Source organism: Acanthochromis polyacanthus, chromosome 3, assembly GCF_021347895.1.
Source record: "Acanthochromis polyacanthus isolate Apoly-LR-REF ecotype Palm Island chromosome 3, KAUST_Apoly_ChrSc, whole genome shotgun sequence".
Classification (NCBI taxonomy): domain Eukaryota; kingdom Metazoa; phylum Chordata; class Actinopteri; family Pomacentridae; genus Acanthochromis; species Acanthochromis polyacanthus.
The window spans coordinates 5779216-5803186 of NC_067115.1; the positions used below are offsets into that span (position 1 = coordinate 5779216).

Below are 23971 nucleotides of genomic sequence, written 5' to 3' on the forward strand. Positions count from 1 at the left end.
TACAAGCTTGTTTATTATTAGGACTTGATGACCACAATTAAAGATATTAAATTCACTTCTTGGAATGTTAGAGGGATGGTAAAATTAACTAAATTAAAACAAGTAATTACCAGGCTCAAACAACTCAAATCCTCAGTAGTATTTATTCAGGAAACCCATTTAGTCAATGAGGACTTGATAAAAATACGAAGGAGATGGCCTGGGAAAGTGCTAGCTTCCTGTTTCCCCTCTCACTCGAGAGGAGTTATGGTATTAATTCATAATACAGTCCCTTTCCAAGTAAACAACTCCATTCATGATAAAGCTGGTAGATTTTTGGTGGTACAAGGAACACTTTTGAGAGAAAATATTAATTTGGTTAACATTTATGGCCCCAACGATGATAATCCATCATTTTTTGAAAATTTATTTCTATTGCTGGCCAGTTTGCCTGGTAAAATTATATTGGCTGGGGACTTAAATTGCGCTTTAGACCCGAGGATTGATCGTTCGTCAGGGACGGATACTTCCCACCCTCAGACAAGGAAAAAAATTCATCAATATATGAAAGATTTGAACCTGTGTGACCCCTGGAGGATGCAAAATCCCAACAAAAGGGAATACTCATGCTATTCAGCAGTATTCAAAACTCACTCCAGAATAGACTACTTCTTAATTTCTGCATCTCTCCTACCCAACATAACTAATAGTATATATGACAGCATTGTTTTGTCAGATCATGCTCCAACCTCATTATTTTACAAAATTAAACAAGCAAACAGGCATTCAACTACTTGGCGATTACACCCAAAGTGGTTACAGGATTCAGACTTTTTAAAATTTATAGGAGAGCACATTGACCTCTATTTCTCATTAAATACGGACCAAACATCTGCAGCCATTAGATGGGATGCCTTTAAAGCGTATATTAGAGGGCAAATGATAAGCTTTACCAGTTCTAAAACTAATAAATTCAAACAGACAATGGGTGAACTAAATGATAAAATTAAAGAATTAGAAGGGGAAATTATCATAGATGATTCGCCACAAAAGAAACAGGAATTGAGGATCCTTAAAGCAAAATATGAGGAGCTTTCTTCGCTTAAAGCCGAAGAGGGTCTAATAAGACTAAAACAATCCTTTTATGATCAGGGCGAGAAACCCGGTAAATTACTGGCTTGGCAGATAAAAAAAATTGAATCTGAGAGAGCGATTAACTCAATTATGAATGATCATGGAGAATTATCAACAGATCCTACCGAAATTAATGACATATTTGTATCATACTATAAAACCCTCTACACCTCGGACTACCCACAAAATTTGGTCAACCAAAATAGTTTCTTAGATGGATTGATAAGTCCCCGCATCTCTGAAGATTCAAAAATTGAACTAGACAGAGAACTTAATTTGAATGGCATCTCCAGTGCCATTGCCGAGATGAGAGGAGGTAAGGTTTCAGGTCCAGATGGACTTCCAATAGATATATATAAACTATTTAAAACAAAATTGATAGCTCCACTATTGGAGGTTTACTTAGAATCCTTTAAAGTTGGCTATCTCCCCACGTCATTACGAAATGCACTAATCACTCTCATTTTAAAACCAGGCAAAACACCATCTGAACGGGGATCTTACAGACCCATATCATTGTTAAATTCGGATACTAAGATAATAGCTAAGGCTCTCGCTATGAGATTAGAAAAGGTTTTGCCAGCCATAATTCATGTAGACCAAAACGGATTTGTGCAGAATCGCCAGGGGTTCCATAATGTAAGGAGAGTTCTTAATATAATTCATGAATGTGAAGAATCCCCTGACACTGCAATACTTTCAGTCGACGCAGAAAAGGCGTTCGATTGTGTCGAATGGCCTTATCTCCTCGGGGTACTTAAGCGATTTGGATTTGGTGATAGCTTTTGTAAATGGATTGAAATCTTGTTTGTTGATTCTTCTGCAATGGTATCTACTAATAATTTCATATCCCAACCTTTTAAACTATTTCGTGGCACGAGACAAGGATCACCAATTTCGCCTCTTCTTTTTGTAATAGCCATGGAACCATTAGCTATAGCCATTAGATCCCACTCCTCAATCCATGGTATTATGACTGGAAGCATAGAACATAATACAGCAATGTATGCTGATGATACTATTGTGTTTCTATCAAATCTTACAGAATCGATTCCTTCTCTATTAGAGCTTTTTGGTGAGTTTGGTTCCTTCTCTGGATTCAAAGTCAACAGAGAAAAATCTTTTATCATGTTCTTGAATACTAAGGAGAGAAAGAACCCCCCTGTAATGCATCCGTTTGTGAATGCCACTGAAGGATTCAAATACTTGGGCATCAAAATTACCCCAAAAATAAACAATATTAGCATAGCCAACTATGATTCCTTGTTAGTGGAGGTCTCAGAAGAAATTACTAGATGGATAACACTGCCTTTTTCTATCCTAGGAAGGATAAACATTATAAAGATGACTTTGCTACCAAAATTTGTATATAAGTTCCAGTCTATTCCACTGGCCCCTCCTCCCTCATTCTTCCTGAGAACCAGAAGGCTTTTCTCTAATTTCATATGGAACAATAGGAAGCCAAGACTTAGAATGTCTCTAATATATTTGCCTTATGATAGGGGAGGGTTGCAACTACCAAACCTAGAATGGTACTATTGGGCTGCGCAACTTAGGGCCACAATGTTTTGGTTTTCTGAAGATGTCCACTTGCCCTGGCTAGAGGTTGAAAAGCTTAGCTCAAAAGGATTAGCACTGGATAACTATCTATTTTCCGCTTCCTTTAAAACTTTGAATAAGAGCACCACTAATCCTTTCATCAAAAACACTATTGTTGTTTGGAACGCTGTTCAGAAATTTTTGGGTGACTCTCCAGGGTTGTCATGTTTCTCCCCCATTTGGGGTAATGAGCGCTTTGCTCCAGCAAAGAATGATATGGGTTTTAAAGCATGGTTGAACAAAGGTATAGTAAAACTTCAAGATGTATACAAAGATTATACTCTGTCATTTAATGAGTTAAAAGCAAAGTATGATATACCGCAAAAACATTTTTTTAAGTACTTACAACTTAGAAGTTTTATTCTGGCAAACTTAAACAATTCAGTTCAACAACCTCCACTTTCCATTCTAGAAACCCATGTTACAAAAAACTGCTTTGGCAAAAAACTGATTTCTATGTTCCATAACATGATAGTGGAAAGGCATAATGAAAACTCTGACAGTAAGAGACAGGAGTGGATACGAGACTTACAAAAAGATATAACAAGCAGTGAATGGGCTAAAATATGTTTAAAAATACACACTCAAACTATCAACACTCGATTAAGAATGATACAATTTAACTGGATAATGCGTACATACATCTCTCCTGTACAGTTAAATAAGTTTGACCCTAACATACCTGATTTATGTTATAAATGTAACAAGCATCAAGGTACTTTATATCACTGTTTGTGGAATTGCGAAGAGATTCAAAAATTCTGGAACTCTGTTTTAAAGTATATCTCTCAAATTACAACATCCCCTGTACCACTATGTCCTAAGCTATGCATTTTAGGCATCTATCCAGATAAATGTGTTCTATCTTGTAAAGAAAGAAAAATGGTTGACCTATGTTTGCTACAGGCCAAACGTTGTATTGCACTATACTGGAAAAATGTTGGTTGCCCCTCTTTTACTCACTGGTTAAACAACGTAACCTCAGCCCTTGCTCTTGAGAAACTGACCTATATTATCAGAAAGAAGGCTTCTGAATTTTATGAAGTTTGGAAGATGTTTTTGGAACTTTTGAGAACTGGAGACATAGAGGAGACAGTGGAGGAATAGGACAATGGAATAACACTCAGGAGTGCATGAGGCCACAGACATTTGGAAAGGTTTTTTTTTTTTTTTTTCCCCCCTTTCCTTCATTATTATTAATTGTGGAACTTTAAGACTGTCTACGTACATTTATCCTTATTATCACCTCCTCTGATCTGATTGATTGATGGTTGTTTGTGTGTACAATGTGTGCTAATGTAGTTATTTGTTTTATTTTATTCATTTAACTATTTATTTTCTACTGCCATTTGACTGGGTGTTTTGGGTGTGAATGTTGTTGAGTTTTGTTATATTGCAAAAATAATAAATATATGTTCAAAAAAAAAAAGAAAGTGACTCGGGCAGGTGGAACTGCCGGCTAGTCCAGTTTATCTGAACACCTCACCTTCAATGGAAGTCAAAAGTCGAGAATGACGCACATTCTTGAAACTTCTCCTTTCCAAAGAAAACACATGGAAAGAGAATGTGTGTATAACAATACCAGAAACTATGTTAATGTAAACAAACCTGGTGGTTCCGCATGCTTGCCACTGTGATAATGGAAAAGTGAAGTAATACCCTCACTGACATCGTGATGTGAAACTGCAGGAAACGAGTTAGGTGAGGCTCCAGGTTCGAGGAAAACAGGTGGTTGGGTTGTTGATGGCACCTGGTGATAAATTGTTCTAGTTTCACAGCCTTCATTCAAACATCAGCAGCCACACCTGAGTAAAGATGCTGATGCCTTCAAACACTACATCACTGTTAACTTGTCTGAGGTGTGTTTTCTTTTAGGTATAAAATGCTGATTCACATCCGCACACACACCAATGAGAAACCACACCACTGTCCCACCTGTAACAAGAGCTTCTCACGTCTGGAGAACCTGAAGATTCACACCCGCTCACACACAGGTAAGTGCTCCATTACAAAATAAGACGACCTCAAAGAGAACAGAGCCTCACTTTATCAGCTCGATGTCAAAACAAGCCAGATCTCCGAGGCAATGGTACATCTCACACAACCTTGTTTAACTCATTCTCTTCATATGAAAATACAAAAATCCTCCCAATGTACAGCATAACATTAGACAAACAGAATACTAAGACTAAACTCATGGTCAGTTATTCTGATAACCCGTTTAATCCCAAATTTTTCCCTTCAAAATAAGTGCATGTATTTTACTCCTTAGACTTCCCCAACACATAATATATATGGTTTTTTTCATTTTATGTTGGTTTTGTTAGCGCAAATGTAGCTTTTATATTCAGCAACAATTGTTACCGGAGAGAAACCACAGTCTAAATTTACAGAAATTCTTCAGTTTGACCTATTTACACATTTCAGAAAAAAAAAGAAGGAAGAACAACACTTAAACATAATCTATCATAACGAGGCATGGTTACAAATGTGTTCACAACTTTATAGGATACATAAAGATACCATGGCAATACATACTGAAGAGAACTAAAATTGACAACATTGCAATTACTGCATTTCACAGTCTCATAAAACAGTGAAGTAATGTAGAGCTAACAGTGTTTGATCTTTCAGAATAAGAACTGGCCATAGTTTACAAATATAAAATAAATTCACACTGTGGCAGCAGCTTAGATTGACTATTTACTGACCACTGACATCATGGCCAGAAGATGAGTGTACATAAAGCTTTTATGCAGTTGATAGCTTTTTTGTGTATAGCATCATCTTGTGAGCATCTTTAGAGTTAGAGGATCCATCAGCAGAAACAAATCAACAGGGTCTGCTTTAGTTTGTTTCATGCAGTCTGCTGCAGTTCCTCCATAGGTCACAAAATCTGGTTTATTGGATGGACTATGTATGTCTTGGACTATGTATTATGCTAGCAGCAACAAATGTTGCATTGTTTACATTTACTCGTCTTATGATCAAAAGATGCATGCAGGCATAAAATTCTCATATATCAGTAGTAGACCCTTTCAAATATTTATGTACAAAATATCTCATTTATATCTGTCAATTAAGATATTTAAATAAATTCTTCTTGTACAAGTTTGAGGCAGACATCTCCTTCTGTCAGTGCAGGCAGGAAGTAAAGAGGCCTAGCCATGTGACCATTCACACTAGTTAGATGACATTGATGCAATTTAGAGGAGACAATTTATTCTTTGATTTTAAAACTTGCATTATCTGTCCAAAGCCAAAGCAACACTTTTAGAGAATAAAAATTAAAAGAAAAATGAGCGGCAACAATTATTGCCAGTGGGATTAAATGGGTTAAGTTTCACCCCCCTCTTGTCGCAGACTAAACTAAATGAACAAAGGTTGTTAATGGGTGAAACTAACAAAAACTGCACAAACAAACAGAAAATGGGGTTCTGTGGTCTAAAAGAGGATACTGTGTGGTTGAATACCACCATCCATAGATATACTAGATGCCTCATGCCACAGTCCAGCATAGGCTGGCGATGCATCAGTGCGCCGCCATCTTGGAGCGGGAGTGAAGTTATGCGAGGCCATTACACAGACACAGTTTTCCGCTCATAACTTACCTTGTAATGCATAGATTTCGACATGGTATGGCTCATTTGAAAGCTTACGAGGTCGTCTTTTGATTACACTCCTAAAGAGATGGTGTCAATCAGCACGAGTTTTAGGGACCCTTTTCCTGCAACTGTTTGTTGTGTTGACCTGTTGTGATGTCAGGTTTCTCTGATCACCATGATAAGCAGCTTCTAAGTTTTATTTATTTAGTCTACTGATTATTCCTTTTTTGGGCCGCATTTCCATATGGGATTAACATCTTTGAACAATTATACGCGTATAAACAAAGTCCGCTAGCTTGATGCCAATTCCTATGGGAAAACCCATTGACATGCTAACTGTTAGCACTGCGGTCGCGGATAATAGTACAAGATCAAACTCAACAGCATCGTACTTGCTCAATTCAATAACACAAACAGTAAGTGATTCAGTAGTCACAGGCATAGATTTTCCTCACTCTGAGAAAAAAGGGAACAACAATAACAGCACATAGCTGGCACAAAGTTGGAACCATGCCTAAATTCTTCAATTGTGTTCCATGCCTGCATGACAAAAAGCTAGATATCATATTGATTTCATTAACTGCTCATCAAACACAATATATCCTTTTCCAAGTTCAGTATGATTTTATTTCTGAAACCCAATTTGCCATCTCTGTGTGCACTTCTCCAAAGATATAACCACAGACTGACAACGTCTTGGTATCATACCATGGGTTTCTGCTACAATATCTGGTGAAATCTATGAAAAGTTCAATGGAAAGGGCATACTCACTTGTGGAATGTGATTCCTTGTGCCCTTGTGTTTGGGTTGCGTTGTATTGTGCAGCCTCAGGCCGCACAAGACTGTGGCATTTTGAGCTTTTTGGCAATCGGTGTGTGATAAACACGCTTATCGCTGGTTTGTTTACTCCCGCTTGCTCCCGTTCCAAGATGGCAGCACACTGACGCATCGCTCATTGGCCGGCGAGGCATCTAGTACATCTATGCCACTATCCCCCACTAAATCTACTAAGGTGGTTGACCAAACAAAAACTAAAAACCCTTAAAAGAAAAACATTCCCCAAAACAAAAGCAAAGAAGTGCTGGGTTCTGTGCACTGGCACGACAACGACAACTAGGTTTCCATAAGAAGGCCGACTGACGGTGTTAAACCTTCCATATCACCTACCCCCAACCAACTGAGCTGTTGGGAGATCCCTCCTTAAATCCCCACCCAGCTGATTGTCAACAGCACACAGCTGAGCTCAATCACAAAGGTGCAGCAGATTGATCTGAGAGCCAGGCTGTGAACTTTCCAAGTCTATAACAGTTCACTTTAAAACCGCTTTTCAAGTTCCAGTAAATGCAACTACAGTGTCTAAGTGCAAGCGAAGCAGCATTAGGTGTCTGTAACAGCAACGTTTATCAGCACCTAGTTGGCTTTGTGGTGATAAAATCACAGTTTGTGTGCCTTGTTTCGATGGATGCACACACACTTCTTCCAGTTTACTCAACACCTTTCATATAACAATGTGCAGCGTGTAAACAGATCAGATTATGATAATCATTATTATTTGCTCTGATATAAAAAAAACATTAATATGCATGTAGATGTCTTTCTTCTGAGTTTATTAAAAAAACCTGCAGCATTAAACAGCAGCAGGATTCAAATGAAGATTTCCAAAGATAGAGAGCTGTGCACTTCACATTCAAGTGTGAATTATCCCTGATATGGAGACAGATATCAGGGTCTAACAGTAAATGAGCCTGTGGACTCAGACAGGTGAGCTGTTTATTACCTACTGCGAAATTATTAGTTACAGCAGAATCCTTAGCTAAATCACAGCTGGATATTATTTCACTATAAAAGTCTGATCAGTTTTGTAAAGTTAAAATGTTTTTTTCTTGTGGGTTTCCCTTAATAAAGTCAACAAAAAGATCTGGGGCCTCATTTATAAAGCTTGCGTACGCACAAAACAGGGCTAGAAAGTGGCGTACGCCATTTTCTACGCAAAGGTTGTGATTTATAAAAACAAACTTGGCATGAGAATGTGCGCACGGTGCGCCAACCTTGATTCTTGATGCTTGCTTACGCACAAAACAGGGCATAAATCACAAACTTTGCGTAGAAAGTGGCGTACGCTGTGTACGTTGTGATTTCTAAAAACAAACTTGTCGTGAGAATGTGCGCACCGGTGCGCCAACTTTGATGCTTGCTTAAGCACATTTTGGAGACAGAGGGAACGGCAGTGCCGGAGGGTGAAGTGGCGAATTGAAACCAGATTGATCTCAAACCTTTATTGTTATCACATATTAGACTTGTAGAGCCGGATAATCATAAACCCTCATTGTAGATGTTCATATAGTGCGTCATTCGGCCGACGACTGTATTTGCAGAACTATGTTCGTATATCAACAGGGGCGGATTGAACGTTATTTCATTCGGCCGTTTGACCGAAGGGCCGGTCCACATCAGGGGCCGGTGCGGTGATCTTTATTAAATAATTTTGTTTACTGATCACCTGGCGCCCGTATGGCTCATCGGGGAAAGCAGAAGACCCATTTGCAGGGGTGAATGTGAGGTGGATCCACCTGTGCAATCTTCCAGCTGGTGTGTGATTTATCAAAAAATTGCATGCAGCTGTGCTTACGCAAAGTTTTTGTAAATCAGGGGCGAAGGGCATACGCCCTTTTCGGATTTTCAGCGTAGGCAAACTTTAGTATGAATCCTACGCAATGTTTTATAAATGAGACCCCTGGACAAAACAGCATGGCAGCAAACCAAATGAAAAGAAGAGTAAGTGTCTTCAGAGCATTGTTGGTATGTTCTGCTGGAGGCCACAAGGAAAGAACAGAACATGTCTCTAACAAGAGATAACATGTGCCCTCACTCTTTATTTTTCCACTATCATGTCTGCGAACAAGGCCACCATCAACATACCAACACTACAGAAATGCATTGTTTCAAAAAGGCTAGCATTGCAACACAACAGGATCTACTTGCTGCCAGGTCCCAGAGAAAAAAGAAAACAATGAAATTCCTCTAAGTTTAACCAAGGTTTTGCATGGTGGTTAACTGTGACAATAAGAAGTCTTGTGTATTTGATCCGTATTGATGTCCAGTGGTGAGTTTGTGTTGCGCAGGGTGTGAGATGCAATAAATGTTTCAAAGAAGCCTTTCTGACTCTCAGAGGTGTGTGGATATCACCTGCTGTCAGAGAGATGTTAGATAGATTGCAGCAGGTCTCATGTTTCACTGTTCTTTCTAGTCCTTTTGTACCAGGAACTGTTGTATGGCTCAATTATTCATTATGAATGCCAGTGTTCTTATAAAAATAAGTCTTCGAACTCACCAACGTGTGAACAAGCAGAGACGGTGCATCAGAGACACTGAGAGGTTGAATAGTAGCCTGTGGATCTTCATCAATAACAAGAGTGTGCAGTGTTGTAACTCAAATAATGCTCACATTTTCAGGTGTGCTTGTTAGAAATACTGGTGTGTCCTTTGCATAGCATGAGTAGTTTCATTGTCTTGAGAATTTTCACTTTATCTGTTAAAACTCTTCTGTAGTGTCTTTAAAAAGCGACAGAAGTGAGCTGAGATGCAAACATTTTGAGAAAAGAGCCACCATGATCTGAGGATTATCTCATCAACAAACAATAATCAGCAACAAACCTTATTTTAAAGTTTTAAACTAAAAAATAAAAAAGGTTTAACAGACAGCTAGCAAAAAAAGTAACAACATCCTTCTCAGGTTTTGTCCTGTAATCTATCCATCCATCCATTATCTATACAACACTTAAAGCTGCTGTCCGGAGTATGAATCGCAGCGTCTCCCAGAACACTGTTGGTCCCACCGTCCCTCCCTCTGATTTCGCCCCTTTATTTGTGCACGCGCGCAGTACATGAGAGAAGTGCCTGGAGTGCTGCAGCATCTCGCCTGTTTTGCTGTTTTCCCCTCTTCTACATTTAGTACATTTAGTAAATAATAAAGGAATTACGTTAGAATGCTGTACTGAGTCTAACTTGTCCTAATACCAAAATAACATGAATCTGCTAGGACGAACTAGTAAAGTTTCAATATGTGATTACACTCGTGTATCCCTCTCGATGACGTTGTTTATCAAACTTGGTGCATTTACGCGTGTATATGTGTTACATTGTTTATTTATTTCTATCTAGAGTTCAGAATTGCATGACTCCTCTGAGGAAGAGTATGTCCCAGACGCCCCAACATCTTCCTCCAGAGGTCGGGCATCTAAACGAAGCCGTCAGGCGGGCTATGGAGGGCCGTGGTCGGGGAGCGACGCGAGCACCCCGACCACAGCATCTAAACGAAGCCGTCAGGCGGGCTGTGGAGGCCGTGGTCGGGGAACGACGCGAGCACCCCGAGCCAAAAAACGTCCTGCAGTCTCTTGGCCTGACAAGCCGTGGGATTGGTAACTTTTCTGGAAGTTGCTGATCCCTGATGCTCTCTCCTCCACAAGCAAAACAAATGTGCACGCGGTTGCGTAGTGCGTAGCTCGCCCACCTCTGCATGGTCTTGCTTGCTGTGCGCGTAACCGTTGATTGACAGCATGACAAAGCTGAAGCTCGAACTTGATTGGTCGGCAGCGACCGGCGCTTTTTGGAATAACATGGGGGTCTATGAGAGGAAGGCGGAGCTCAGGAATAAATTTTCATATCGCGTTATTCTAACTTTATATTATAGTATCGAACTAGACTAACACATTTAAGCTTTGTTAAAAAATGATACATAGATTGAAAACAAACGGAAACTCCGGACAGCAGCTTTAATCCTCATTAGTGTCGCGGGGGTTGGAGTCTGTCCCAGCTGACTTAGGATGAAGGCTGGGGAAACCCTGGACAGGTCACCAGTCTATCATAGGGCTATGCAGAGGGGCAAACAATCCCACTCATCCACACCTACAGACAATTTAGGATCAAAGTTAACCTCAGCATGCTGTTGGAAGCCGGAGAAAACCACACATGCACAGGGAGAACATGCAGGTCAAGACGCAAACCAGGGGTCTTAGCTGCAAGACGACAGTCCTAACCACTGAGCTACTGTGCAGCACCTCTGTAATCAACTACATTATTTTTCCACATTGCCTACATCACTTCTGTCTCTCTCTTCTTCCAGGGGAGAAACCCTACATCTGCCCTTATGAAGGCTGCAGCAAACGCTACTCCAACTCCAGTGACCGCTTCAAGCACACTCGCACCCACTACGTGGACAAGCCTTACTACTGCAAGATGGCAGGCTGCCTGAAGCGCTACACGGATCCCAGCTCACTACGCAAACACATCAAAGCTCACGGTCACTTCGTGGCCCAGGAGCAGGGCACTTCCAGTAGGCTGGGGACGGGGCTGGGTGGTCCCGGGCACCAGAGTGCTGCTGAACTGCTCCCCATAGGCGGAGCTCATGTCATCATCCCCGGGGCGGCAGCAGCTCTCCTCGGGGGTCTCGGGACCTCCTTGCCGCTCTCTGCTTTCTGCCATGCCAGGGCTCTCAGCCACCACGGGGCACCGCTCTTCTCCATGGGTGGAGGAGGAGGCAGCGGCATGGGACCACTCGGCCTGTCAGACTCCCCACTGCTACACTTTGGACTTTCAGCTGCATCGATGCTGGGGCTGGGAGCTCTGGGAGGTCTGGGCCGAGTGGCTGGGAAAGAGCCAGAGGATGAAGAGGAAGAGGAGGAAGGAGAGGAGGGGGAAGCGCTGAACCTGTCTGCAGGGGTGGGGTCCAGACGGAGCGATCCTTTGTCATGGGTGGTTGTTCCCTCGAGGGCACTGCTCCTCAAACCAGCTGTTGTCAGCTAGAATGTGCACTCAGAAATGCATCCAACCAGGGAGTGTGTCTACGTCTTTTTCTGTGTCACCGTACATACGTGTCTGGATGCAATATACATGCATGATTGTGGTGTGTGTGTGTGTGTGTGTGTGTGTGAGGGATCAAAAGTCACTGCCACCTTCAGAGCCATAAAAAAGACAACTTATCTAGTCATTCCAGCCCAGCCTAACAACTGAAGGCTGACTGAGTGCAGAAGCCTTTGTGATGGCTGTAAAAAACCTAAAGAAGATCTGTAAGGACTTGGTTGTATATTTCAGCTGTCAGTTCACCCAAATTACAAAGGAAACAAACTCACATCCCTAATGGTATCTAACCATGCAGATCCAGTTTTATCTACTGACACTGACATGATGTACAACATTCATCTCAGACTTATCTTTTAAGGCAACTTTAAAAATAATAATCGGATATTTGAAAAAAAAAAGTAACTTATTTCCTTTTACTTTGAATAATCCTTAAGCTTTACAGTGAAATTTCTTCATTTGAACTATGTTGAAATGACAAGTGAGACGTAAGAGGAGCAAAAGACACTCATTTTGTACTTTGTTCCCATTTCACTGTGCAGTTAGAGTTAAGAAACACATTATTTAACTTTACAGTTAAACTTCGTCACTCAGTCTCATGGCTTCATGGCTAATCAATGACGTAATGTCGTCTGTCAGTCAGTGTCAGGTACTGGAGTCCTGCTAAAAAGTAGCTCAGTAGGGGGCTTACATTGAGTGTGGATGCTGGAACCATCACATCCTCTGCTGTCGCCCTGCTTATGGTCAGCACTGTTATTGTGAGCATGTTAGCTCACTGATGTTTTCAGTTAGCTTAAAGCAGTGCCACAGTTTGGCAGAGCCTCCAATCTGGTGTTGGACTTAGAACTTACACTCCATTCAACTCCAGTGAGAAAAAACAACATGTCTGCATGATTAGATACCTTTAAACAATGTTTTTCTGCTCATCTACGTCTTGACTTTGCAGTTTTCAGCAGACAATCACCTGTATGAGATTTACCAAGCCAGGTCAGGTGTAGTTTTCACAATGACAACCCCCACTGACTGCTTCTCTTTACCCATATTTGCTCACCATTAGTAAAGATGGGGTGGAGCAGGAATGTGGGGAGCAAAAGGAAATACAGTCAGAATACAACAATGTCATATAACATTAAAAATAACACCATCTTAAAACCATTTGCATTTTTCTCCTTCAGACAACATTTGTGTTTGTGCAATTAAAATACAAGTTCTAAAAAGTATATAATTTGACAATTACCGTATTTTCCGCACCATAAGGCGCATCGGATTGTAAGGCGCAGTCTCGATTAAGGGGTTTATTTCTGTACTTAAGCCATATATAAGGCGCACCGTATTATTGGGCGCATGCTAAAACAAGGAAACGGAAGCAAAACAGTGAGTGTGGTTGAACTTTATTCTACTACGTATTTAAAAATACATTCACATTATTTTTTGATCAATCTTTTGTCACAAATCCATCAAAGTCCTCGTCTTCTGTATCTGAATTGAACAGCTGGGTAATTTCAACATCAAACATGCCGGATTCACTCTCGTCATTGTCGGAGTCAGTCTCGTTGCCGGCGGCCGCGTCCCGCTCAGGCGGCGGTCGACTCTCCGGACGACATGGTCATCATCAGCAATGATGCCGGCTTTCGTGAAAACTCAGACAATAGTCAGTACTGTACGTAGCTTTATGTAATGTTCTCTAATAGGTTTATCACTGCCAGCGTGTGTAGCGTATGTATTACATCCCTATGTTGGCGGGAAATGGTCCGACAGTCAGATTTTGGAACTCAGTGCACACATGAGACGCACTGGGTTAAAAGGCGCACCATTGATTTTTGAGAAAATTAAAGGCTTTTAAGTGCGCCTTATAGTGCGGAAAATACAGTATACACCAATGTCCCATGAAATTATTTTTTTTAAATGATACATTTAAAAAAAACACAAGCAAAAGCATTTTAGGTTATTTTAATTCAACTGTTTACAAAAATATTTAAGTGTTTTAAACAAGAGTTTTGTGGTATTGAAAGAGATTTTGCACAGATGCCTGCTGACAGAATGGACTTACGGCGATTTGGACTCACACCCTCTAAAGTGCGACTCACAGGCTCATTGTTTAAAGAAGGTTTCTGTGACTCTAACCTGGAAGACCAGCTTCTATATGTGCTTCTGAGGTGAGCCCTCACCACTTTAATGTCCAAATCCACAGCAAACAGTGTCTGTGTACATTTGCAACACTACGATGTGTGACGAACACTTCAAATCCACACAGAGAACATATGCTTGACCATGTGATTTTTCAAGTCGCAAGAGGAAAGAAAGAAAAAACTGTGTTGACGCAACTGAATGTAGGTTTGAGGTTAACTCCTTTGCTTGCAACTTAGCTTGTCTTAGTCCTTGCTTCATTAATCATTCCAAGACAATGGTCTCCACAGGATCGGCCCTTTCTTTTAAATACCTTAAGAAAACATTCTCTTAGGAACAAGGTAGACAAAGGTGTGTATTAGGCAATAATAAGTACACATTTGCTTCAAATGAATGTTATGACATGAAAAGGTACAGAAGAAGAAGAAGCCAAATAGTTAAAAGCAGTCTTGAGCATTTTTGGAAGGGGAAATGTTTGACAATGGCCACGAGTGGCCAGTATCTGTGTCGATTTATCTTGTATTCATGTTTGCACATTGATTTATCCTAATCTCAAAAGTGTCCAAGTGCCTTGTGTTTCAGCTGAAATATATCACACAGTATATGAAAAAATATTTACGCAGATGTAAAGTGTATAAATGTACTTTTCATTACATTTTAAAAAGAATTTAACAACTTGACAACAGATGTGATTTGTACATCAGGGCCACTGCAGCACCTCCTGAGGACAACTCCGGTGCTGATGACTGTGACGATGACTCTACGTCAATAAACACGACCACGACAGGAGAGTCTCCCTTTTCTTATTTCACACTGAGTTTGCATTCAGAATGTGTGTCTGTGAGCAACATGTGGGCAAAGTTTGCATCACGGTTTACCTATTTTTAAATTTCAACGTCACATGCAAAAGAAACATTCGTATAAGTTGGTGTTGTATTTTTTTGTCACATGCTCACACAGTATGGGCGGTGAAATGCAAAGTCACTGTTCTCAGGAAGAACAACAACAATAAAACATTCTTAAAAGACATTCTGGTGTAGAAATGCCCAAGCCACTGTGGTTTTACTGTTACCCGATAACCCACTCTTTCTCCCAGTCTTTTCAAACAGCACAACAGGCCTTGATGCTGTGGCATTGGACTGACACCAAAAACAACATCTACACTATTGTTCAAAAGTTTAGGGTCGCCTAGATAATTTCATATTTTCCATGAAAACTCACACTTTTATTCATGTGTTAACATAACTTCATAAGGGTTTTCTAATCATCAGTTAGCTTTTCATCACCATTAGCTAACACAATGTAGCATTAGAACACAGGAGTGATGGTTGCTGGAAATGTTCCTCTGTACCTCTATGGAGATATTCCATTAAAAATCAGCCTTTTCCAGCTAGAATAGTCATTTATCCCATTAACAATGTATAGACTGTATTTCTGATTAATGTTATCGTCATTGAAAAAACTGTTTTTCTGTCAAAAATACGGACATTTCTATGTGACCCCAAACTTTTGAATGGGTAGTGTATGTGAGTCATAGAGGTGTTGATTGGCTGATTTGTTTACCTCTGCGTTCTCTGACTGGATGCAGCTTCACATTGGCCCCACAGCGACCAAACTGGTATGGTCTTCTCCCATACCATAAGTCCCATTAAGGCAGCAATGACGTGTGTTTTCAAAAATGTTCCTCCTCTGGGTGCAGCCTCTGGGCTCCTCTTTGTTCTCAGGAGAAAACCTGCTTTAAACAAAACAGATCACTCTTGAGCTGCAACATTTTTAGTGTGACAGGTATCTTAAGTCTAACAGGTAACTGCACATTGAGTTACTAGGAAAAAGTGGAATAGATAACCATGCAAGAACAAGATGCAGTTGAAGAGGAAGAAACTGAGACAAACTCACTGATTCCATTCAAACCATTTCCTGATAGCCTGCCTAGTTTTCTTTTAGCGTAGTTTAAGCTGAATGTAACCCAGTGGAGGGATGTTGGTCGGAATCCCCTTTGCCAAAAAATTATTTCAAGAGTTTTTTTCCCCTATCTTTCTATAACGCACAGCAAAATAGCGGATTGTATCAGCAAAACTGATTTTGCACAACATCTCCTTAAGAGGACAGACAATGGCATATTACTCCCAGGAATGTGTCTCCTCCCAGCTGCTTAATTACTGTGGTGAAACCCCTTCCTCCTCCCAGCCATAAACCCTCAGAAAATACCAGAAAGACCGCATGACCCAGTGCAATAAATCTTTAGATTAGCGTTATGATGGTGGGAGGATGAGCTGGTTTTAATTTGAGGAAATACCGAAACCAAGATTTTCTCACCCCTCGCCCCCCTCTGTGCCACCGTTGTTTCCTCTCTGTCTGTGTCGGACCAGGTGAGTTTGTTTTAAAGCCTCGCCCAGCACTACACGGTAAACAGAAAGTGTGAACATGATACAACCCTCTGCCCTCCCTCCACTCTCCTTCCTCCTGACTCACGGTGAGTTCCTCCCTCTCTGGTGGGAAGTACGATGCGCAAAAGTTGTCCCAAACGTGTCACTACTCTGTCATTTCACAGATCAAATTCTGAGTTTCATGTCTGAGGAGAAACAGAGTGGGATGAATTAAGGAAACAAGGAAGGCAGTTATGGGGGATCAGGACTTTGGCTCAGTTGGAAATGGACAGAAAAGGTAAGAGAACTTAACTGAACTCCCTTCGAAGTGAAAGATGTATTTAATCTAGTGCATCATCCTGTAGGATGAATGAAGGCTGGAATTAATCCAGTTACCGTCATTGGTAGATCTATGTATGTAAATATGACACCGATACGACAAATACATTAAAGAGATCACTTTTGCGGTCGCATATCAGCTGACCGAACTGTCTGATATTAATTTCCTCTGAGCCAAAAGAGGCCCAGCAGAGCTACTGGTCAGCACTGATGGCCTTCTGACTCTACTATGATAGTTCATTTTAACCATGGGGATAAGTTTGGAAAAGATGGTTCTGTTTAACACCTATCTAGGCAGGTGTGTATTTTACGCTCAGAAGCACACACCAATGATTTTATTCTGAACATATTTCAGCCTCCATTATTAATAATAAAGCCTGGCTCTGTAATTAGTTTTCTGTGAGCTCCTCTAACGCAGTGTTTGGGCCATTGGTTGAACCTGAAGCAGAAGATAAAGGTGTAAATTGAAGGGCAAGTTACTATGAGCCAGGAAATGATTACTGTAATTCAAGTAATTTTATGGTTTCCAGTTATTTCTGTGCCAGGACTAGGCACACACTCCGTCAAACTCTGAGACTCTCAAACTTGTCAGAGCTTGTCTGACCAGTTTTAAATTCAAGGTTTCCCCCTTTTTTCCTTTCCCTGGGAACGTTTATCTTCTTCGTTCAACAAAGACAGATTAAAGGTGTTTGTTGTTATCTGGAGCACACTGTGCTTGTACACTAAAATGAGGATCAATTCTGATCATTTATTTAGTAGTCATTCTAACGGCTTCATATCTTGTGCATTCTGTTTGCAACAGACTGTATTTCAACCTATCTATCCCTGCAAACAGATGGATGCATGTTTTACGCACGTTTGCTTAGGTTTTGGTCATGTCATTGTTCTTACACACCGCTGCTCACCTGTTCCCTTCCCCTTGCTGTGACATGCATCCGCGCCTGTCCTCATGATGGCGGTCTGTGTTCATGCTGGCCTGCACTGCTCACTTTTGCTCTGACAGTGTCATTGCTGAAGTGTCACCAACAATGCTGCTAAAATTTGTGCAGACACGTTTAATTTAATGAACAAAGCCAGCAGCTCCAGTCATGGCGTCTGAGGCCGGCTCCACGGAGCTGGCTGTCAGTCCTGCGGGGCCTGCTGCTGCCCCTGACTGTGCCAGGACACGCTATCCTCGGTCGCTCTTCCGTGTCAGCCGTTGGCACCTGATCCGCTCTGAAGGCGGAGGTCGGCGTCTTTCTGTCCACGCTATCCTCATCGGCAAGACGTCTTTGTCAACAAAGAAAAAAGTGGACATGGAGTGTAATATTTTCCAAGACAGATGGACCACTTCCTGTTCGTTCACCGAGTTGAATGACAAACCTGTGTGCTTGGTGTGTATGCAAGCAAGGAATTTAATCTTCGGCGCAATTATGAGACTCGCCATGGCGAAAAATACAACAGCTTGGAAGGACAACTGAGAAGGCAGAACATAAATGAATTGTTGGCGGGTTCGAGCAAACGGCAATCTGTTTTCACCCGGAGCCGTGAGGTCAGCGATGCTGCAGTGAAAGCCAGTTACCTCATTGCTAGCAAAACAGCGTTAGCATCAAAGCCGTACTTTGAGGGGGAGTTCGTTAAAACTTGCACGCTGAAGGCTGCAGAAATCATAATTTAAGGTGTGTTGTAGGTGTTTGTAGGCCCAGGTGTTGGTGCTACGAGATCTTTCTGAGCAGGCCTCACCTGGTCCCATCACGCAGCTGTCCTCTCCTGTTGTTTAGCAGTTTGTGCGTTCTGATGCTTTTTATTTCTGCAAAACAATTAAAAATTTAAAAAAAATGACAGAGGATGAGTAAATCTGAGGAAAGTCACTCAAGCATCTTGTGACCATTGACTTTCCAGTGATTGTATCAACCCATCACTCAGTGATCATGGTCTTAATCATGCACCGTTTTTTCTGACAAGGAAACAATATTTTTTGGTGCCTGTAAATGAGGACAACAGGAGGGTTAATACATTTAAAATTCACCCCAAGCAGTTGTGAAAAACAGGGCAATTAGCTGTAGAGACCAAAACCATTTTTTGTATCAGGCTGTTGGGCATTTTACCACTGTAGTCTGTAGGGACTGACTTGCTTTTGGAGACAGCCTCAAGTGGCCATTCAAGAAACTGCAGTTTTTGGCACTTGAATATTGGCTGTCAGCCCTGAAGGTTGCTGCTAGCACAGAACGGTAAGATTCAAGTCTTGTGTGAAGCCAAAAATGAGTGTTCAGTGAGGTTCAAAAACATACCTAATTATGGATTGTTGCCAAAGATGTGCTACCAAAGACAAATATAGCTGAGATCTTTAATATTGCCACTTTAATCGTCTCATTTCACAAGATAACAAAACCACTGCTAAATAGTTGGAGATTGATTTCTGGCAGAAGGACCCATGGTGGCTGACCACAAATAGATGTCGGTAAAGTTCTAGTGCCAAGCAAGGCCTGACAGGTTTCCATGGGGCATGTATTAAAGAAACTGCACAAGCAGTGTTTAATGAAAGGCCCAGTGCTTGTGGAGCGAGGAGAAATACTCTGTAATTACTGCTATGAGCAAGCAATTTAGGGTCTTAAGACCCAACCAGAACTAACATTAGTGAGCTGCCATTCAATTTAAGCGCTGACAAATGCAGCCGCTTTTTAATATCCATGATTTAACACCACAAAGTGCTAGAGCATTGCCAAAATGCCAAAGATATGCATTATTTGAGGTCATTTTGGAACAACGTGACCATACTTACCATGGTTTGTCCATTAGAAAACACTGACAGGTTCATCAAAAAAAGTCCTGCAAACAACCTGGTCAGTACATATCCTGGTCACAGTTCTTTTAAAACAAAATGACAAAAAAATAATCCCCACACATGTAATGCACTCATGGCAAAGAATATATTGTATGAAATATTGTGTGGATGTACACCCCCTGTCAAAAGTTTTGAGACACTTTCTCATTCAAATAAATTAGAACCCGTCTCAAAATGTTTGACAGGGGCTGTATATATCTATCTATCCATGGCCACACAGTTAGACAATATATTTTATGCTATAAAATTCTGTTGTTTTTTCCAAGGAAATCGTGCTCATTTTATTTAGATGATTACTTTACTGTGAACCACAATTTAACGTACACATCCATTCTATTAATTTAAATGTCATGTCGAGTTATGATAAATATTTCAGTATTAGAAAGAACAGCTTTACATCGTCATTGTACCATTAAACTGAGTACTTTCCTTCCAATCTAACATATTTACTGGTAACTGTGTATTGGATTTACAATGTTCTAAACAGGTCATATTTTGCAGTAGTACACTCACCAGTTTGAACTTTCCTATTTTTCTTTCAGACAACCTATCCAGAACCCATGTCGTCAGACGAATCCTTTGTTTCAGTCCTGGTTCCGGTTCCTGCTTCTACTTTGTCTTGTGGTCTTTGTCTTGTGTTACGCTCTTTCCAACAGCTCTGTGTCATGGCAGACCAGCCTTTCACTCCAAAGACACTATAAATGGCATTTCAGTGACAACAACAAAGTTTACATGCCTCCTTATCGGGTCCATCCAAAGCACAGGGACATACTCAATGAAATCCAGACAACCACAGAGCCTTCTACTGCACAGCCTGTAAAGACTCAGTACCACCAAGCCTATCCACGCAACTACAACTTCATAATGGATAACAAGGAGGTCTGCAAACAGAACCCTTTCCTGGTCCTCATGGTGCCAGTGGCACCAAATAATGTGGCAGCTCGGGATGCAATCCGGCAGACATGGAGCAAGGAGAGCTTGGTCCAGGGTGAGGTGGTGATCACTTTGTTCATGTTGGGTCTCTCTAAAGGAGGTGATGTTGGCAAACTACAGCAAGAGAATGCGCAGTACCACGACCTAATCCAGAGCGATTTCATGGACTCTTACATCAATCTGACCATCAAAACCATGGTGATCATGGACTGGCTGGCCACACGTTGCCCCACAGCAGCCTACGCCATGAAGGTTGACTCCGACATGTTCCTGAACATTGACAATCTGGTGATCATGCTGCAGAAGCCAGGCATCCCCACAACGAACTACCTGACAGGAATGCTGATGACGAACAGGCCAGTCGTCCGATCAAAGAACTCCAAGTGGTACGTCTCTGAGGAGCTGTATCCAGATCCTCAGTACCCGACCTACACTTTGGGCATGGGATACGTCTTTTCGAATGATCTCCCAGAGAAGTTTGTGGAGGTCTCAAAATCAATCAAGCCTTTTAACATTGAGGATGCTTATATTGGAATGTGCATGAAAAAGCTGGGATTTACGCCCACGTCACCACCAGATCCCTCCCAGTTCCAGGCCTATAACGCAAAATATAATCGCTGTCAATTCTCCAAAGTCATCACCTTCATTCTTGGTTCTTCACAAGAATTGGTGAATTACTGGACAGACTTAAAGAAGCCTGGACCTCCTTGTTAGGACAATAAGATGCACCTAGAAATAACTTAGTGGCGGGTCTTTAACTTATTTATGTATTTCTACTGTACTGGAAAAACAAGTCCACTTTTTGATTTTGTGTATTTTAAAGGGACTTCTGAAGGGAAAGTTCACTGATTCAGACATGTGGAGCAAAGTGCAAATGAAAATAAGTTAAAGCAATGGTACCATTTTGACCACTGCTGGATCTGTAGAACAGCGTTTTTTATGATCGTGTTGCATGTATTTTTGCACTTGCATGTGCACAAAGGGTGGACATGCATGCCATTAACACTGGGGTGCCACAATACGTGTTTCTGCTAAATGTACTGTGTAATAATGCTGAATTTAGGTCAGATTTTAAAAAAACAAACAAACAGTAAAAGCAACAAGAAAAAATTACACAAAAATAATGCAGCCAGTTCAATATAAAGACTTTGCAACTGTTACGAAGTAGGACAACACTTCAGTCTGTCTGTGATGTCTTATGGGTGAGAAGGAATGTCGTATTTTGTGCTTACAATGAACAATCCTGAAGTTAAGCAACAATGAAAGCAGGTCAATGTATACAGGCAGAAAGGGCTTTTATGTTTATTTTTAATTTTTTTATTAAAGCAGCTCAACTACTGAATATACCTCAGAAATGTATTTGTACAAATGCCACGCAAATCTTGCTGTTAAATGATGTTGTTTTTACTTCATTGCCCTTGAATTTTTTATTATTATGTCCATTTTTTCCCTCAAGAAGCATATTACTCATAGTTGGAGGTATGGGAAGGGTCATTAAGATGAACACTGCTGACTAGTAATGTGGGGTTCTCTGAAGCCTTTACAGAGTATGTTACATTTTTAATATATTAATGCAATACTCATGTCCCCATGTACTTTGAAAGTGTTAATAACTGCTGAAATTCTGTACTACAATCAGTACGTTTACATGAGACCTTTAATTCCTCTTTAGTTTGGAATTAAAGTTAATCTGCTTTAAAATCTCCTTGTAAACACTTAATTCTGAATTTAAAAGTTAATTCCAAATAAACTACCTGGTTTATTCAGATGTTAATTCCGAATAAACTAATTCCTGTGTACGTTCTATTCATCCATCCATCCATTCTCTATACACCGCTTTATCCTCACTGGGGGTGGGGGGGAGGCTGGAGCCTATCTCAGCTGACTCGGGTGAAGGCAGGGGACACCCTGGACAGGTCGCCAGTCTCTCACAGGGCTACATATACAGACAAACAATCACACTCGCATTCACACCTACGGGCAATTTAGAGTAACCAATTAACCTCAGCATATTTTTTGACTGTGGGAGGAAGCCGGAGTACCCGGAGAAAACCCACGCATGCACAGGGAGAACATGCAAACTCCATGCAGAAAGATCCCAGGCCCAGGCCAGGATTTGAACTGCGATCTTCTTGCTGCAAGGCGAAAGCGCTAACCACTACTCCACTGTGCAGCCCCGTTCTGTTCATGTATACAGTTAATTCCACTCACCTAGCGATGAAGCGACGTACACGTTCTGAGACCTTGGCGCAACAGAAGTAGTACGCCATTGTGGAGTTGCTGTTTCAAAACGACAATAAAAAGCAAAGCAAAAAATGTGCTTTTTAGTTGTTCCTCCGTGTTGTTGGGGAAAAGAAATGCTTTGGCAAATGGAGTTTGTTTTCTTCCGGTAAACAAGGATACGTCACGTCCACTCCCTGTCCAGTCAGAATCCTTTTCAATGCCCAAATGTGTGGTCCATGTAAACCTTAATTCGAAATTAATATTTCCATGTAAACGCGAAGCACAAAACTTTAATTCCAAATTAATAATTCCGAATTAAAAAACTTCATGTAACCATGCCAGCTGTCTGCAGTTTGTTGTTTTTCGTCTCTGCAGCTCAACAGGGACACATGCAGAGGGAATTTGTATTTAAGACTCTAACTTGAAAAGAAACATTCTCGGTGATTATGATCATGGGAGCCTCAGCTGAATTTTAGAATTGATTTTTCTGTACAGAGCAAACAGATTATCTCACCTTACTCACAACCCAAATCCTGCTAAGAAGGGAATTTTTCATGGACTGTATGGAGACCTTACATATCTATAGATTGTTCGGATACTCTAGAGGAATGTCATAAGTCTTGTAGATAGATCTTTGAAGATTTGAGTTGCTGGGCTGCTCCTCTTCTTCTGCGTTTTCTGGGACTCCCTCCAGAGCATTGCTAAGGCTACTGTTCTCCATCCTGGCAATGATGGAAACTCCTTTATCAGGTTTCATGTGCCACCCTTTTGATATCATATGACTCTGGCTATGTAATGTATACAAATTATTCTTCACAACAGCATTACTACGATGGGATTCCATTAAAATCATCCTGGTTCAGAAACATTTTGGAAAAGCTCTTCTGTTGCCTCCATGTTTTCGGTGCAAGTCAGTTCAGAACAAAATGACATCAAAGGGAAATAAACCTTAGGCCTGTACTATGAAGCAAATTTAATAATCTTA

General features: G+C 40.9%; 2 protein-coding genes across 2 annotated transcripts in view; both read left to right on the top strand.

The window, feature by feature from the left end:
* LOC110963588 (zinc finger protein GLIS2-like) overlaps window positions 1-15087 on the top strand; it is a 51746-nt gene extending 36659 nt beyond the window's left edge. Inside the window, exons 6-7 of the mRNA XM_051945816.1 lie at window positions 4588-4706; window positions 11441-15087. Of these exons, the coding sequence (XP_051801776.1) occupies window positions 4588-4706; window positions 11441-12120 (799 nt within the window). The 3' untranslated portion in view covers window positions 12121-15087. The remainder of the gene's footprint in view (window positions 1-4587; window positions 4707-11440) is intronic.
* Window positions 15088-18094: 3007 nt separating this feature from the next.
* On the top strand, window positions 18095-22531 carry LOC110967098 (beta-1,3-galactosyltransferase 2-like). The gene is made up of 2 exons (XM_051945910.1): window positions 18095-18196; window positions 20335-22531. The coding sequence occupies exons 1-2, from the start codon at window positions 18095-18097 to the stop codon at window positions 21475-21477; spliced, it is 1245 nt and encodes a 414-aa protein (XP_051801870.1). The 3' UTR covers window positions 21478-22531.
* Window positions 22532-23971: the final 1440 nt, after the last annotated feature.

Coding starts and splice junctions, on each gene's coding strand:
- LOC110967098 (XM_051945910.1), top strand. CDS start 18,095: ATGGCGTCTGAGGCCGGCTCCACGGAGCTGGCTGTCAGTCCTGCGGGG. Junction 18,197..20,334: donor ATCCTCGGTCGCTCTTCCGT/GTCAGCCGTTGG, acceptor ATTTTGCAGTAG/TACACTCACCAGTTTGAACT.